The following is a 14,005-nucleotide window of genomic DNA, read 5'->3' as shown; positions in this document are numbered from 1 at the left end:
CTGCCACGTTGTCTTTGTGTTAGATCTCCAAACACAGCCTAAGCAATGAGGGCCTGAATAAACAGAAGTTACGGGAGATTCTCTATTGACTCCAATAGACTTGGAGTTGAGGATAGTCACAGTGTGTCCCGTAATGTCAAATTGAAACTGTTTGCTGAAACTATCTTTAAAATGTACTGCAGTAATACAGAGTAGATTAAGGAAAGGAGAGAGTGGGAAAATAATCTTAAAGCGTTTTCACGGGTGTTTGTTTTTTGAATTTTAATTTTCCTTTTACAGGCTTAGGACTTGCTGTTTTCTTGTCTATTAATGCAGCAAAAATTGCTCCTATTATGTCTGATTGTTAAAACATATCTTTTCTAACCATTGTCAAAATTACTTAAGAGATGTTTGATAAAACTGAGTGTTGTGTACACATGGTTTTGTGTCCTATGACAGCTCAAAATTCTCAGCCAGGCATTAGAAAGTTCATCGCTGAAGAATTTGATTGGGATAGTGGACTCAGCTATACAAGAGTGCAGGCATATAAATAGTGCCTATTTTTCACTATTATTTCAGAGCTGTAATTTTTTCAATTTGGGAAAGCCATTTGTGCAGACCTGTGATGGTAGGACAGGTTACAGAGATACAGTAGGTTTTTCTAGGTACCCCATTCTCAGGCTAGGGTTGCCTTTCTGGCTGCTTTTTAATTTATTTATTTATTTAAATTTATTTTTATTTAAGGTAGTTATTACAGACCCTTATGCATCCTCTTTTATTAAGTTTAAGAGTTTCTCTTAGTCCAAGTTTGTCAAATATAGGTCTTGTCTTGGAAAGCTGTTTCAGGTATTGCTATTAACTGAAAATGTAAGCTTACAGCTTTGTAGCACAGTGAATGAATAGTAAACTTAGATAAATTTTAATTCTGACTTCTCGAAGACAGTAATAATATACCTGGAAGACAATAACTGACATGCTGGACAACAGTGTATTGTACGTATTATTGAAGATTAATTGTTCCATTACTCCAGAGATCTTCGAGCTTTTAGAAGTTTAAATCCAAGTTTTAAGTTCTGCATTTTGACAATGACTGGTTTGGAAGTTGCGTGTTCTTTTCAGCTAATTTCATCTTGATTGATTCCATAATTCCCCAGCATGATTCTATGAAGCGATACACATATAAAACCATATCACAATTATATAGTCATCTCAAAGCTTCTTAAGAGACTAATGTAACTCTGTCACTAATTGCAACGCTACCAAGATGTTTGCACATTGGAACCTGTACTTCATTACATTACATCTTGAATTCTAGCAAGAGTCAAGCATTCAGTAAGTTTATAAACTGACCTCTTTAAAGTGGGACAGTGAATCCAAGTTAGTGGTAGCTTTTGTAACTGTAAGGTGATAATATTTGTGAAGTATACTGTGGATTTTGAACCTTTATCTTTGGGGAAAATGGGTGAAAAGAAAGGAAGAAGAGAAAAAGAGCAAACCGTTTATTGAAAAGATCATAATAGAAAACTGAAGGCATGTTTCACCATGCTTTGTTGGTGACAAAGTTATGTATTCACACATATCTGAGTTTCCAATTAATTATATTTGTCTATTTTTTTCAGCAATGAATTAGAATGAAATCTGAAGTAGAGTAACAATAGTTATACTTTTTTTTATTTTCTTAAGGCTATTGCAATTAAATGCATGTAGGTAAAATTGTTAATCTGTTTTGTCATGACATTGTTAACTTTGTTAACACAAATTATATTTTCCACTCATGACTTTAAGTTAAATTTCTGCCTATTATTTCTAATAAGTTGCAGCTATTTACAGCTGTTTTGAATTGAGCTCTGATGGTTAATCATTTAAGATAAAAAGTGAGGTGGACCGATTGTTAAAAACTGAAATGAGTTTAGAGAAAAAAAATTGAAATCCTTTGTTTACAGCATAAAACATCATATAGCATTGTTATTAATAGAAGTATTAAGTGCTTCATCAGATTAAAATGTTTAAAGTTTTAAATATCCAAGATAGCCGTCAAATATAGCTGCCAACTGTCCTTGACAGAAGTGCCAACATCTGCTGAGATGCAGACCTGTGACCTCTAGATAAGTTTCTATACACAGAAAAATATTTATCTTCCTACTATGACCTTCCATGCACAAGACATGAGCCATGGATTTGTTTCCTAGGGAACTAGTGACTGAGGAAAATCTATAATTAGATCTGTGGGTTGTTTGCTACAAATGGGAATTGGGTGCTAAGCAGGTTCTTAAAGTATCCAGAAGTATTACATTGACTTCATGTAGTGGAACCAAATTTTTAAAAATGCCCTTCATGATGGTATTTCTTTTTTAATATCTTCAATTAAAATTTTTAAATACTTACCTTCCTCTAGATTCATTTTAACCACAAAATATTTTTGAAAGTCAAGATTCAGTGGGTTGCTAGTTAAAGCAAAAATAAAATAGACACAATCTTCCAATAAATTTCTTCAAACTAAACTGAATCTTAATATTCAAGAGTGATTTTAGGTTGAATCATTCTCACCGGCTCCATTTTTCTCACTTTACTACTTCTTACTCAGTTCCTCAGGTTGGCTCTGCAACTTCACTGTCTCATTCTGTGATTCCAATTACGCTACCAGCTTGGAGCTCCCGCTTAATCCAGATCTGGATTTCTTTCGTTGCTGCATGCATAGATCTAAAGATGACATTTGTGGCTAAGTCCCATGGGCAGTAGTTGTAGCTGCAGGGAGAGGAAGCGACGAGGTTTTTTTATATTCCCCAGACAACCCAGGGCAGACTTCTCTAGACCTTATCAAGAGATTGCTTTAGCCTGGGCACAGTGCAGCTGAGATGCTCTGTGTTGCTTCCAGTCTGGTGCTAGATCAGAGTGCCGTATGCTTTCTTGGATGCTGCAAGTGTGGCCTTGAGTAATAAATTAAGACTAAGACTTTGATAATATTCAGAATAGATAGTACCATGAAATACCTGGAAAAAAGTAAGGTAAATTGTCTCTGTTCTCCTCTTTTCTCCCACTTCTTGTAAATTTAGCTACATGTGTGGTAATTGCACGTTAAATATTCTGTCCCTTGTGCTGAATTTCTGCAATTAGAAACTATTAATTTTTGTAATGTTTTCTCTGCATTTCTGCCCTTTTAGATCAGTGATAAGTTTTCAATAAAGCACCTCTATAAATCCAGATAATTCTCTATAAATCCAAATAATTATCTTTTTTTTTCTTTTTTAAGACATCTTTTGAGTTCTTCGTTTAATATTGTCAATCACAGTCAGATTTTTCCTAACAACTAACCATAGCTTTTCATAGCTTTTGAGCTACTCCGTTTGGCTGTCACTCAAAAGACAGTGGTCTTCAAATTCCTTCTACTAACCCAGTTTGTTGCAAGTTAGTAGCTTAAGCAGCAATTAAAATATGGTGATTAAATACCTATTGCAAGGCCAAATCAACCAGTGAAATATCCGTGCCTTCTGTGACAAGTAATACTTCTACGTCGTTTTCCTTTGAGATTATGAAAAAAAGATGTATTTATAAATTCTGTGCTCTGACCAGGAGGAAATTGCTGTGTACTGAATCCAGAACTTGCTGATATATATCCGAAATCCACTATTACTTAGGAAAGGGAAATGAAAATTATTTATAATGAATCTTCTTGCTTTTGATAAATTGAGAGTAAAAGGAACCTGACGTATTGCCTGGTAAAAAAGATAATGCACATCTTGATGTGTTCATTGGGTTACTTTGCTCTATGAGCAAATGCTCACTGTTAGCTATTTATATTGGTTAAATCCTCAAGTTTAGTGCTATAGTAGATGGAGCCTCCAGGGCCCAGTGCTGCAAGTGATTCTTCCAGGGGAATTGTTGCACCTGTGTTTATCTACGATGATAAGCCTCAAACTAAAGGGATCCACCAGTGCACCAGGGCTTCCGCGTGCATAAATTCATTTTGTTTCATTTGGACACCTGTGCATCCTATTACAAAGCTGATCTGAATTTTGTAAAAGCTTATGCATAATTACAATAAAAAGCCATTATGTGGAGAAGATTTTATGTTGAATATCAAATATCCTATTTGTGTTGATTATTCTAAAAAGACCTCAAAAATGAGCACTGGTGGTGAAACAGCCTTACTGGTTTTTAATGTATTGTGTCATTTTCATACATTAAGATATTTTGTTGAAATATTTGCTTATGAAATTGATTAACTTTGGCAAATTTCACATTTAGAGTTGTTCTTATTATAGTTACCAAAACATTGCATTTGCAGTGGTGTGAGGAAGTAATAGCAGGTATAGTAACTTCTACAGGAAGCAGTCCAACAATACACTTAAATATACCATCTGCATTCTGAGCAGTATGAGTTCTATTTCCTTCACGTGTGTAAAGTTCTGAATATGGTACCTGATAAGAGTATTCATGCAGCTTTGTTTGGATTGCTTCAGGCAAGGAACACTTGTACCATTTGTAGCTCCCAATTAGTCTTGCAAACGTGCATCAAAAATATGCTAAAAACTATATGCTTTTATTCTCACAGTGTTGTTCCTAAATTTGACACTTCCTGAAATGTTTCCCATGACAAAGCTCATAGTTAAGATGCTAAAAAAACCCAACAGCCTCTTGAGAATATCAGTTTATGTTTTTTCATTTTCGTAATTAATTTAATTTCAACCCCTGATTTATTTTTTTTCTTCCCATGTTACATCTCTGACATGGATATAAAAGTTTCCACATTCAAGGTATGAGTACAGCCGGTACTCAATACTTCAAAAAATTCATACAACTATTAAAAAGGCATCAGTTCACGGATGCACTCTTGTAATAATACTCGTGTTCCTGTTTGAGGAACTTTGTAATTCATAAGAGTCTTAAGAGAACTAATGCAAACGAATGCAAATAAGAAGTAATGGCTAATCTTGTAATAGTAGTTTTGCCCGGTGGCCACTGAGTTTTTAATGTGTACGTTGGAGTGCAAAATTCAGACACTTTCCAGTCATGTGTTTGACCTAGTTAAAATTGAGTCTTGGGGATCTGAAAAGAAAAGAGATTTTTAAAGTTTAAAATAACCAAATTACGGCTTTCTTTGCTGAGTTAAATTAAGTCTGTTGTCTATATACATCCTTCTTTCTCTGGGAAACGTATATGGGTGTATTCTTATTAGGACTGTCAGCAGCATCAAGCAAAATGTTTGTAGTCGATGACAGAGAAGCAATATCTGCTGTACTAAATGTAGTTTTCCCCAGCTTTGTTTCCCTCAGAAACCAAACTCTTCACCTTGACTTTGTGTTCCTTACCTTGGCTGTCGTAGGAAGCTGGGTCAGTGCTGTATATTCCTGTTGCCGGTCACATTTCCCTTTTCGTTCTGTGCTTGTGGTTTCTGGAGTCCTGTTCCAGTGCAAGTACAAATTTTAGAATTTGAGTGATTGACTGCCTCTTTTAAGCTTTGGAGTGAAAGCACACGGTCTAGGAGATTCACAGAGCTTTGAAAATCTTGCCTCATACGTAGACTTGGAGACTGAAAACTGATCTGGAAATGTTTTGAAATTTAGGACTGTGATGCTGCCTGTGTTATTGTATTGCATAAACCTCTCTAATTGCTGAAGTTTTGTTCTGTTCTTTATTTGAATTTTGCAAATATTGTCCACACTTGTCTGTATTAACTTAGCTTGTGTTTTGGATAATGTATTGAGTAGACATTTGTCCACATGTGTTTTGCTTGATAATACAGTGAAACTAAAGCAAGGCTTACTGTGTTTGCGAACAAGAAAAAAGCGTTACCTAAAATATGTGCTGTCATATATATTGTGTTGGGTTTATCCCTAATTATCATGAACAAAGGACGTAGTCACTTAGAGAAGCTTTATAATTTCTGTTTCCATTACTTGTGTGAATAAATCACCTGGATGTTCTTGGCTATCACCCGTATACTGAATGAATTCTGAAGAAAGTCCTAGTCAGAGAGAAAGCAAAGGTCAGATTTGGCCAATGTGTTTCCCTTTGTCAAAGAGCAGAATTTGGTTCCCATGCTTAACTAGTTCATCTAGTATTTAATTAATGAAGATAGGTGTATTGAGAACCAATAAGTTTAATAAATTATTAAACTAAAGAAATTACATAAAATGCTTTCTAACCACAGTTTTTGTATGTTTAGCTTACGGTAATGAAGCAGTTTGTTGGTTAGTGCTTTTGAATAATGATGGGAATATTTTGCATTTGTTTTGGTTTATTTGAGTCAGTACAGAGCAGATGGAGCCTCTGACTGCAAAGAGTGATTTTCAGTATGGCAGGACAGGAAGTGTCTGTTTAAATATTTATATGCTATCTAAACAGTGGGCCTAAACCATTGTTTTGCTCTTGCATAGTGATTAAAGGAATAAACAGTTCACCTCTAAATATTCCATGGGTAAATTTGCTTTCTAGGAGGTTACAGGAAGGGGGGAAACACCAAAAACAAACACCCCCCCCCCAAAAAAAAAGAAAAAAAAAAACCTACACAGGAGAGTGTAATGTTCTGAAAGGAAAGGTACTGGGATAGGAACCAAATATTCCTGTCTGAGAGTGGGTTTTGTTTTCTAATTAAAAAGTGAAATTAATGCATTTCTAGTTCAGATGGTGTCAAGAACTAAGAAATTATGGAAGCGGTTGGGCAAACACTTCTTAAAGAATGGAACTGGTAAACTAGGATGGTGCTGCTAAAGGGCAGATTTGCTGGGGTTGCAGAACTGTGAAGTCTCTCTCTGGGGGTAGTGTGGTTTTTTTGTACTTCTATTTCTCTTCTCTTCAGAACACTCTGATTTACTTTTGTGATAAACCCGTAACAACAGGGGGATCACATTGCTGAAATGAGTTTAGCTGGAAGGGAGGCATAATGTCAGCTGAAAAATAGCACTTGGTAAATATGTTCTGGCCATGGTTCAGGAAAAAGCAGATCCTGTCAGCTAAGTAACATTCTATTTTCTTGAAAGTGTCTTTTAGTTGAGCAGAATCGTACAGTCTCTGCCTTTTGGGGGGAAAAAATAAAAATAAAAAATCCTGGTTTGTCTTGGGCGCTAGATATGTGGTCCTGACAAGGCTAGCATGGATCACTTCAGTTTTCAATATACTTATTCTCCAATCTGCCCTTGACATGGAAAAGTATTATCAGGTGTGGGGAAGTGAGTAATGTCTAAGTCTACATCTAATACTGTCCTTGGGGTCCTGGGTGAGGAAATAGCCTTCAAGAGTCTATATTATTGTGGGATGCTCAGCTGGCATCTATTCTGTCTGTGCCATCTGCCCATGTAATGTCAAGGGTCTTCTGAATTGTGGGATGAGAACAAGGAAAAATGAAATAAGGAGAAACTGGGAGGCCAGATGAAGTATGCCTGCCTTATCCGTATTCTTAGTAGGTGGGTGCTTGGGTCTGTGCTGCCTTAACTAGGCCATTTTCTAAGAAGGAAGAGTCTTTATACGCAACACATAGCCACTGTTATATGCTGCAGAGACTTTCAATGCTAGAACCTGCACTGAAGTTCCTAAAGCTGTGAACAAATTATGGAAAGAAGCGTTTCTGTCTGGATTTCAGGTAGTAGTAACTGTGGGAAAGCCATTTATGTATTTTAGAAATGCAAAAATGACATCCCAAAGTAAACATTTCAGCAGAAATAATCTGGCCATGTTTTTTCTCAGCCAGTAAATTGGGAAAGCATCACTGTGTAAATACATTGTCAGCTAGGAAATTTTCATATGAACAGTGCTGGGTTTATGACAGTATTCAGAATAGCACTCTTGCCAGAGGAGATGTCAGACAATCGTCTTGTTCTTTCTTTCTTGCTCTTGTTGAAGCACCAAACCATATGGTAAATTAAGCCTGATTTTTATTAAACTCTTCATTGTACTAAGCTTAGTGTGAACTGGGAAATGCACTTTCTTTGAACTACGCAGCCATTATATAAGCATCTTAATTAGGAGATGTTAATGTTCTTCCTACATTCCTGGGAGTATGTAGCTCCCTCTTGTGGCTAATTAAACACTTTAAAGAATCAAACTTCTGAAAATTGCTTCTTGTGCAAACACCATTGCTCTTGAACAAATGAGGCAGTGGTACGTGGAGCCTCTCTAACCTGGGCTTCTTACTACTATACGAGCATAAGTCACTATGCAATAACTAGATGCATAGATGGTTACAGTGTTGGTAGATAAGGGAAGAGCAACTGACATCATCTACCTGGACTTGGGCAAAGCATTTGACACTGTCCTGCATGACATCCTTGTCTCTAAATTGGAGAGACGTGGATTTGATGGATGGACCACTTGGTGGATAGGGAATTGGCTGGACAGCCACACTCAAAGAGTTGCAGTCAACAGCTCAATGTCCAGGTGGAGACCAGTGACGAGTTCCTGGTGTTCCTCAGGGGTCCGGGACTGGGACTGGTGCTGTTTAACATCTTTGTAGGCGACATGGACAGTGGGATTGAGCGCACCCTCAGCAAGTTTGCCAACGACACCATTTTCTCTGATAAATTCCCTGGCACAGCCCATGATTTGTTTTGCTTTTCTTCCGTGACTTGTTACAGCTAGGGCGTTGTGCCTGTACTACATCCTAAATTTGTCATAAGCAGTTAGGTAATGTTTGATGGCTATGGTGGAAATGGCTGTCGTGTAGACATCTCTGAATTAGAGGTTTGTCCTGGCCTGTGGCTGACTTCAGGCCTTTCAAACCACTGTTCTTATATTGGATGGGAAGGTGCACTTGTCTTGTAATAAGTCTCAAATCAGGGCAGAAGGCGATCGATTCATCTTTTCCCTACAAACGTAAGCAATGGTCATGACATTGTGAACTTGTAAGCATAGCTTTAGTTAAGAAAAACACATATTTTTAGGCTTGACTAAAAAATACCTTGGACTGGTCAAAAAATGACTTGAACAGCAGGTAACTTTTCAGTAGGAACCATTAAATTTCAGTTTCATCACAAAACCTGAAGTTACAAAGTTACTTTGCCCTTTTGTCACCTGCAGTGTTGTCTGCCGCTGTTTTGGCATGACATACTCAAAAAATACACGAGAAGAAAACTTCATACGTTAGTGTTTCTGACTTGGAAGGAGGAAGAAAAAAAAGGTGAAACGGGTTTTTACTTTGAAATTTCTCCCTTCCCCAAAGGGTTTCAGAATTGAAATTTTATCTCCGAAAATACTGATTTCCTATTTCATAACTTGTGGCAATTTTTTCCCAATTAAAATAAAGGAATAATGATTATGGAGTTTAGTCAAAATCTCGCTGCCCAGTAATCTGCAAACCAGCGTTGCTGAACCCACAGCAACAGGGCAACAAACATGTATTTCCTCAGGGACACTATTAAATACCCTGCATATTTATTTTCTCAAAATGGGAGCAGGTCCAGATTTCTAAGGCTGCTTTTTCCCTTTCTCTTCCTGAGCTGTAATTCAGACCAGCATATAAATACTTGACTTAATGTTTCTGTGGAAATATTAACGATATAAAATTGCTAGAAACAAAAGAACATGAAAGAGCAGAGGGAAGGAATGGTTTGACAAGATTGTCAGCCTTACAGGGCGAGATTAATTTATAATCCTTCTAGATTCTGGTGTACAAATACAAATTTGCAAACCATGTAGCTTATAACAAACACTGTGTAGCTCTGCAAGTTTACATATGCTACTGTCACTAATGTGAGACAGCCTTGAAATTGGATTTTTAGGGATTTTTTTTCTTATGGGGGACTAAGGTAGCGATAGTAACAAGGAGTTTCTGTACACACACGTGTGTATATATATAAATACGAATTTAGAAAGTGGAGGAATTCCAACTGTGTGACTAAGCAGAGTTCTGGGCAGGATACCCGGATATTTTCATGAGGAGTTTTTTCCCTTAGTTTAAAATCCTGGGAAAGGAGGAGTGTAGAAGGCAAAGGAGGGGAGTGAGGGAGTGGGAACCAAGCTGAAAGTAGTCTAATTTGTAATGACTTTGCAATGGCTAATAAAAAGGACTGACTAATCAGAAAATAACGTGTGATGGCTATCTGGTATTGTAGGGCTTGTTGTGAAATGAGTTATGCTTTGTGCCACTCATTGGAATATGTCTTTTTTCTTTCTTTTTTTTCTTTTTGTAAGTTTGTAGCTGTTGTATCAATTGAACTGAAAAAAAGAAATAGAATTAAATAAAACGTCAAATTCTAGACTTATAGTGAATATAGTATCAATGGAATAATAGAAACTTTAAGTAGTGAAATAGAAGACAGTAAAGATAAGATAGGAACTGGCTGAGGACATGAGTAGCTTTTCTAGTGTTTAACACAAGAATTGCACAGTGTTTTCTGAATGATTGAAACCATATTTTATAGTTATATATTGTCTATTACCATGAACCCTATTTTGTAGTTACATGTTAATGGTAGGGAATATATCTAGACATTAGGTAAAATATCAAAACAGCTTATGTGGTTTTAGAATGATTTAAAAAGTTTTTATAAAATGGCCTGTAACTCCTTGCTTTCTGCCCTGCAGGTCATCAGCAGCGAAGGGACAGAGGGAGCAAAGTTTCGACTCTCTGGTAAGGGAGTAGATCAAGACCCGAAAGGAATTTTTAGAATCAATGAGATCAGCGGGGATGTCTCCGTGACCCGAGCCCTTGATAGAGAAGCAATTGCCGATTATGAGGTGAGTGCTTATGGCCGTAGGATCTCTGCCTCTGTGTTGATAATATATATTTTTGAATGTGTATTTGGTTTTGAAAGGGCTGCAGTTATTGAACACTAAATTGCAGCTGCTGTCCTATAAAATTTCCAGAAGAAGCATTTGTCCTTTGGAAATGGTAAATGTGTTTATTTTTACATGCAATCGAAACTCTGTTCTGCTTTCTGCATGTAATATCTGTCATTTATCTTTAGTAGAAATACTGTCTGAACATCATGTATGCCTTTGATTTGTGAATACAAAATTATGTTTGGACAAAAGGAGATCTTTTTGGGAAGTTGCCACTAAGGTACTATATGGTTATACATTTTATTGTCAAGCTGTCAATGGAATATACTATTTAACTCCATTTTTAGTAATGGACACCTTTTAATAGAGATAAAGAAGATTCTTTTATTATGAAAATATTAGCAGATACATCTCTCAGATGTATGTCTTCTACAAAGATTTTTGTAAAGATTCCTTTCCTTATCCATAAATGCTATGTTTCTCCCCATTGAAATTCTAACAAATGATCTCTGAAATCTGCAAAATAACTGCACCACGATGTCCTGAAATGCATAGTATAAATAGAGGGATCTGTCAATTCATGCCTTTCTGTCTAGCTCTGGAAATGCGCTGTCAGATAATTTGTGTCTGGCCGCTTTGATAAAGATGAGCCGCAGAATTCAAAATGCTAAATGGATAGTACGTTTGCACGTTGCCACTTCTGCCACAGCATGGGGGACTGCCCTCCGTATCCCCACGCAGCAGGGAGCACGCGGTGCTCCAGCCTGTGTGGGGCACAGGCTCTGGTGGCAGTTCTGACTGCCATCCCTGACCTCTTTGTTTTTTCTTCTGCTGTGTAATAATCAGTACTTGTATGTTCAACGCTGTTTCTCTCCTGTGGAAGAGTTTGCCAGTTAGATGACTAGTCATACTTGTTCGAACAGCACTGCTAAAATTTACCATATGTTGGTTTTCAACACTTAAACATCTATTTCCTATCTGGGTCTGCAGTGAAATGTATGTTAACCGCTCGCATAGGATTTACGGTGGTTACAGATGTCCTTCTTAAAAGAAAAACATTGTCGTTTCTCTTTTTAACACTGTTCCTTGTCTTCATTTACCAGCTGTTTCTTATTTTATCAGTGGCTTTCCACCTTAATGTGTTCAGTGTAAACCTTGAATATTTTTTTACTGGAAATTCATAGTAGTCTTTTCAACCTAATGCATCAAACCACAAATGGCCCTCCTATCTGATCTGGCAAAGTATACACTGGAATTAAGACAAAAACATTTCCCTAGAGGAGCCTTTTTGAAGCGATGCAAGTTATATACAAATAGTGCAGTCTAGTAGATTATCCAGAGTGATGTGAATGTATATCCTAATAGGCTGTAGTGCTTTCTAACCTGTTAGATAGCACTCTGCTCAGCATGCTCACTGCCATCCTGTTGTGCAAAATGGACCTGAGAAGTTCTGTAGGAGAACCCTCAACTTGATTAGTCTGTCTTTGAATCCAGCCCGTTGTTTTCCGATAAAGATGTATCATGGTGTCAGGAAGGCAGCAGGATTTTCTCCCTGATTTCCTTGGTACACTGAAAGATGAATTACCCGCAAGACATTTAAATTTCTGTCAAAAGTGTTTTTGTTTGAGCTCCCCCCTGCCCAGTATTGATGTCCTGAAAGAAAAAGTTCAAGGCAAAGGGCAAACAAGGAAAGAATACATCTCCATGAAAAAATACAAGTTCTTTGCAAACCATCATGCTATCAAGCATATAATCGGGGGGGGCAAGGATAAAAAGATGAAATCTGTTTGAATCCTTTCAGATATACAGAGGGCTGCTGTGCATGAGCACTGATTTATTTCCTACGCTTAGTTCATATATACTCAAGGAATGAGAATTAAAAAAATGTTAGTAGGGCACAAAATAGAGCTTTGGTGATCAGAGTATTTCATAGAACTTTGTAGATTTTTACCAATTGCAGATTTGTACCTCAAAATGTTTTAAATTAGCTAAAAATATTTAATCTATTATAAAATTTCAGTGGTTTTGTCATTGAATGTTTGAAATTCTGCTTTTCGCTGCCCTCTTTCTCCTGGAGGAATACTGAAAAACCTGTAGGAATTTTTTCTGTATATTCGTTACAAGAGAAACATGATTAAATTATAGGAATACTGAATTCTACTCAGACAACTGTTGATTGCCTGAGTTAATCCCCTCTTTCTACTGTTTAAAAATACTTGTTTTTTTTACTAGAAGATATATTTTAAAATAGAGTGGAAAAAAATCTGTCTGAGGCCGGGGCCTGCCAGTCTATGTGGTGCTGCCCGTTTGCATGGCAGTTGTGTTTTCAGATGAGTTTAGATTTTGTTTGTTAGCTAAAGAAACTCAAGGTGGGAAGCAAAACATAAGGCAGCTACGTTGACGACACCTCACTTCTCCGGCCCCCGGAACAGCCTTATTTGATTGATTTATGAGTTTATTTTTTATTAAATCATTTATGAAATTTTAAATTGTTCAAAAATGAACAAGTATGTGAAAGCGTACCAAAATATTGATGTCAGGGTATTAACTGCTGTAGTAATTCTGACCTAATCACCTGAGATTTGAAAACATGATGGTTTCTCTTGAGAAAATGAATCTGTGCCAAAGGAGGCTGCGTGAGACAGCAGAAGTCCAAAAGCCACTACATTGGAATTAGCCATTAGTAATTTTTTTTTTCTCATGTGTGTGGAACTATGCTAATGAAATCGTGTTTGCCAATGCTTCTGATGTGCTTGTCCCTGTAACTTTGCGAGTTGCCTCCATAAAGGTCAGAGAACGTCAGTCAGCTTCAGTTTTAAGTGAAAGCTGTTTATGAAGAAGAGCAGAGGAGGTAAGGATGTTGTTATACCCAGCAAAGACAGACTGTTTAAGAAAAGTGTGCAGTAATTGCTTTTTTTCTTCTAAAGAGGTTTGATAAAGAGCATCATGATAGGAATTCTCTGGGTCAGAGGAAACTAGTGGATTTACATTAAATGGTTTTATTTTGGGGCTTGCTACAGCCTGTTGATGAAACTACTACATGATGCTCTGAAGAAGGGGCTTAAGCAGAATATGGGCATATTATTGCGTTGTTTCTGGGTTGGTGAGATAAGCAGGTAGCCTAGAGCCCCTATTTAGCGAGAACAAAAGGTGTTCAGTTGTACAAATACGCTCTCAAAAATAATGTCTTTGGTTTTCTCTCAAGATTTGAATAAATAAGACTAGTTGGAAATTTCATAAAATAGCAAATCATTTGTTTAGTATTGAAAAGTGCAGATGTGTAAAAACAGATGAAGGAATTGGTGGGGAG

The 14,005-nt window shown here is 36.9% G+C and overlaps 1 protein-coding gene across 5 annotated transcripts in view; it reads left to right on the top strand.

The window, feature by feature from the left end:
- Positions 1–14,005, top strand: part of CDH13 (cadherin 13) — a 508,761-nt gene that overhangs the window by 224,590 nt on the left and 270,166 nt on the right. For all 5 annotated transcript variants that reach the window (XM_074582826.1, XM_074582825.1, XM_074582824.1 and 2 more), the window contains one exon: positions 10,498–10,650. In XM_074582826.1, the coding sequence (XP_074438927.1) occupies positions 10,498–10,650 (153 nt within the window). The remainder of the gene's footprint in view (positions 1–10,497; positions 10,651–14,005) is intronic.

Source organism: Larus michahellis, chromosome 4 (genome assembly GCF_964199755.1).
Source record: "Larus michahellis chromosome 4, bLarMic1.1, whole genome shotgun sequence".
Classification (NCBI taxonomy): domain Eukaryota; kingdom Metazoa; phylum Chordata; class Aves; order Charadriiformes; family Laridae; genus Larus; species Larus michahellis.
The sequence above is the reverse complement of the archived record's forward strand: the minus strand, read 5'-3'. Positions and strand labels throughout refer to the sequence as shown.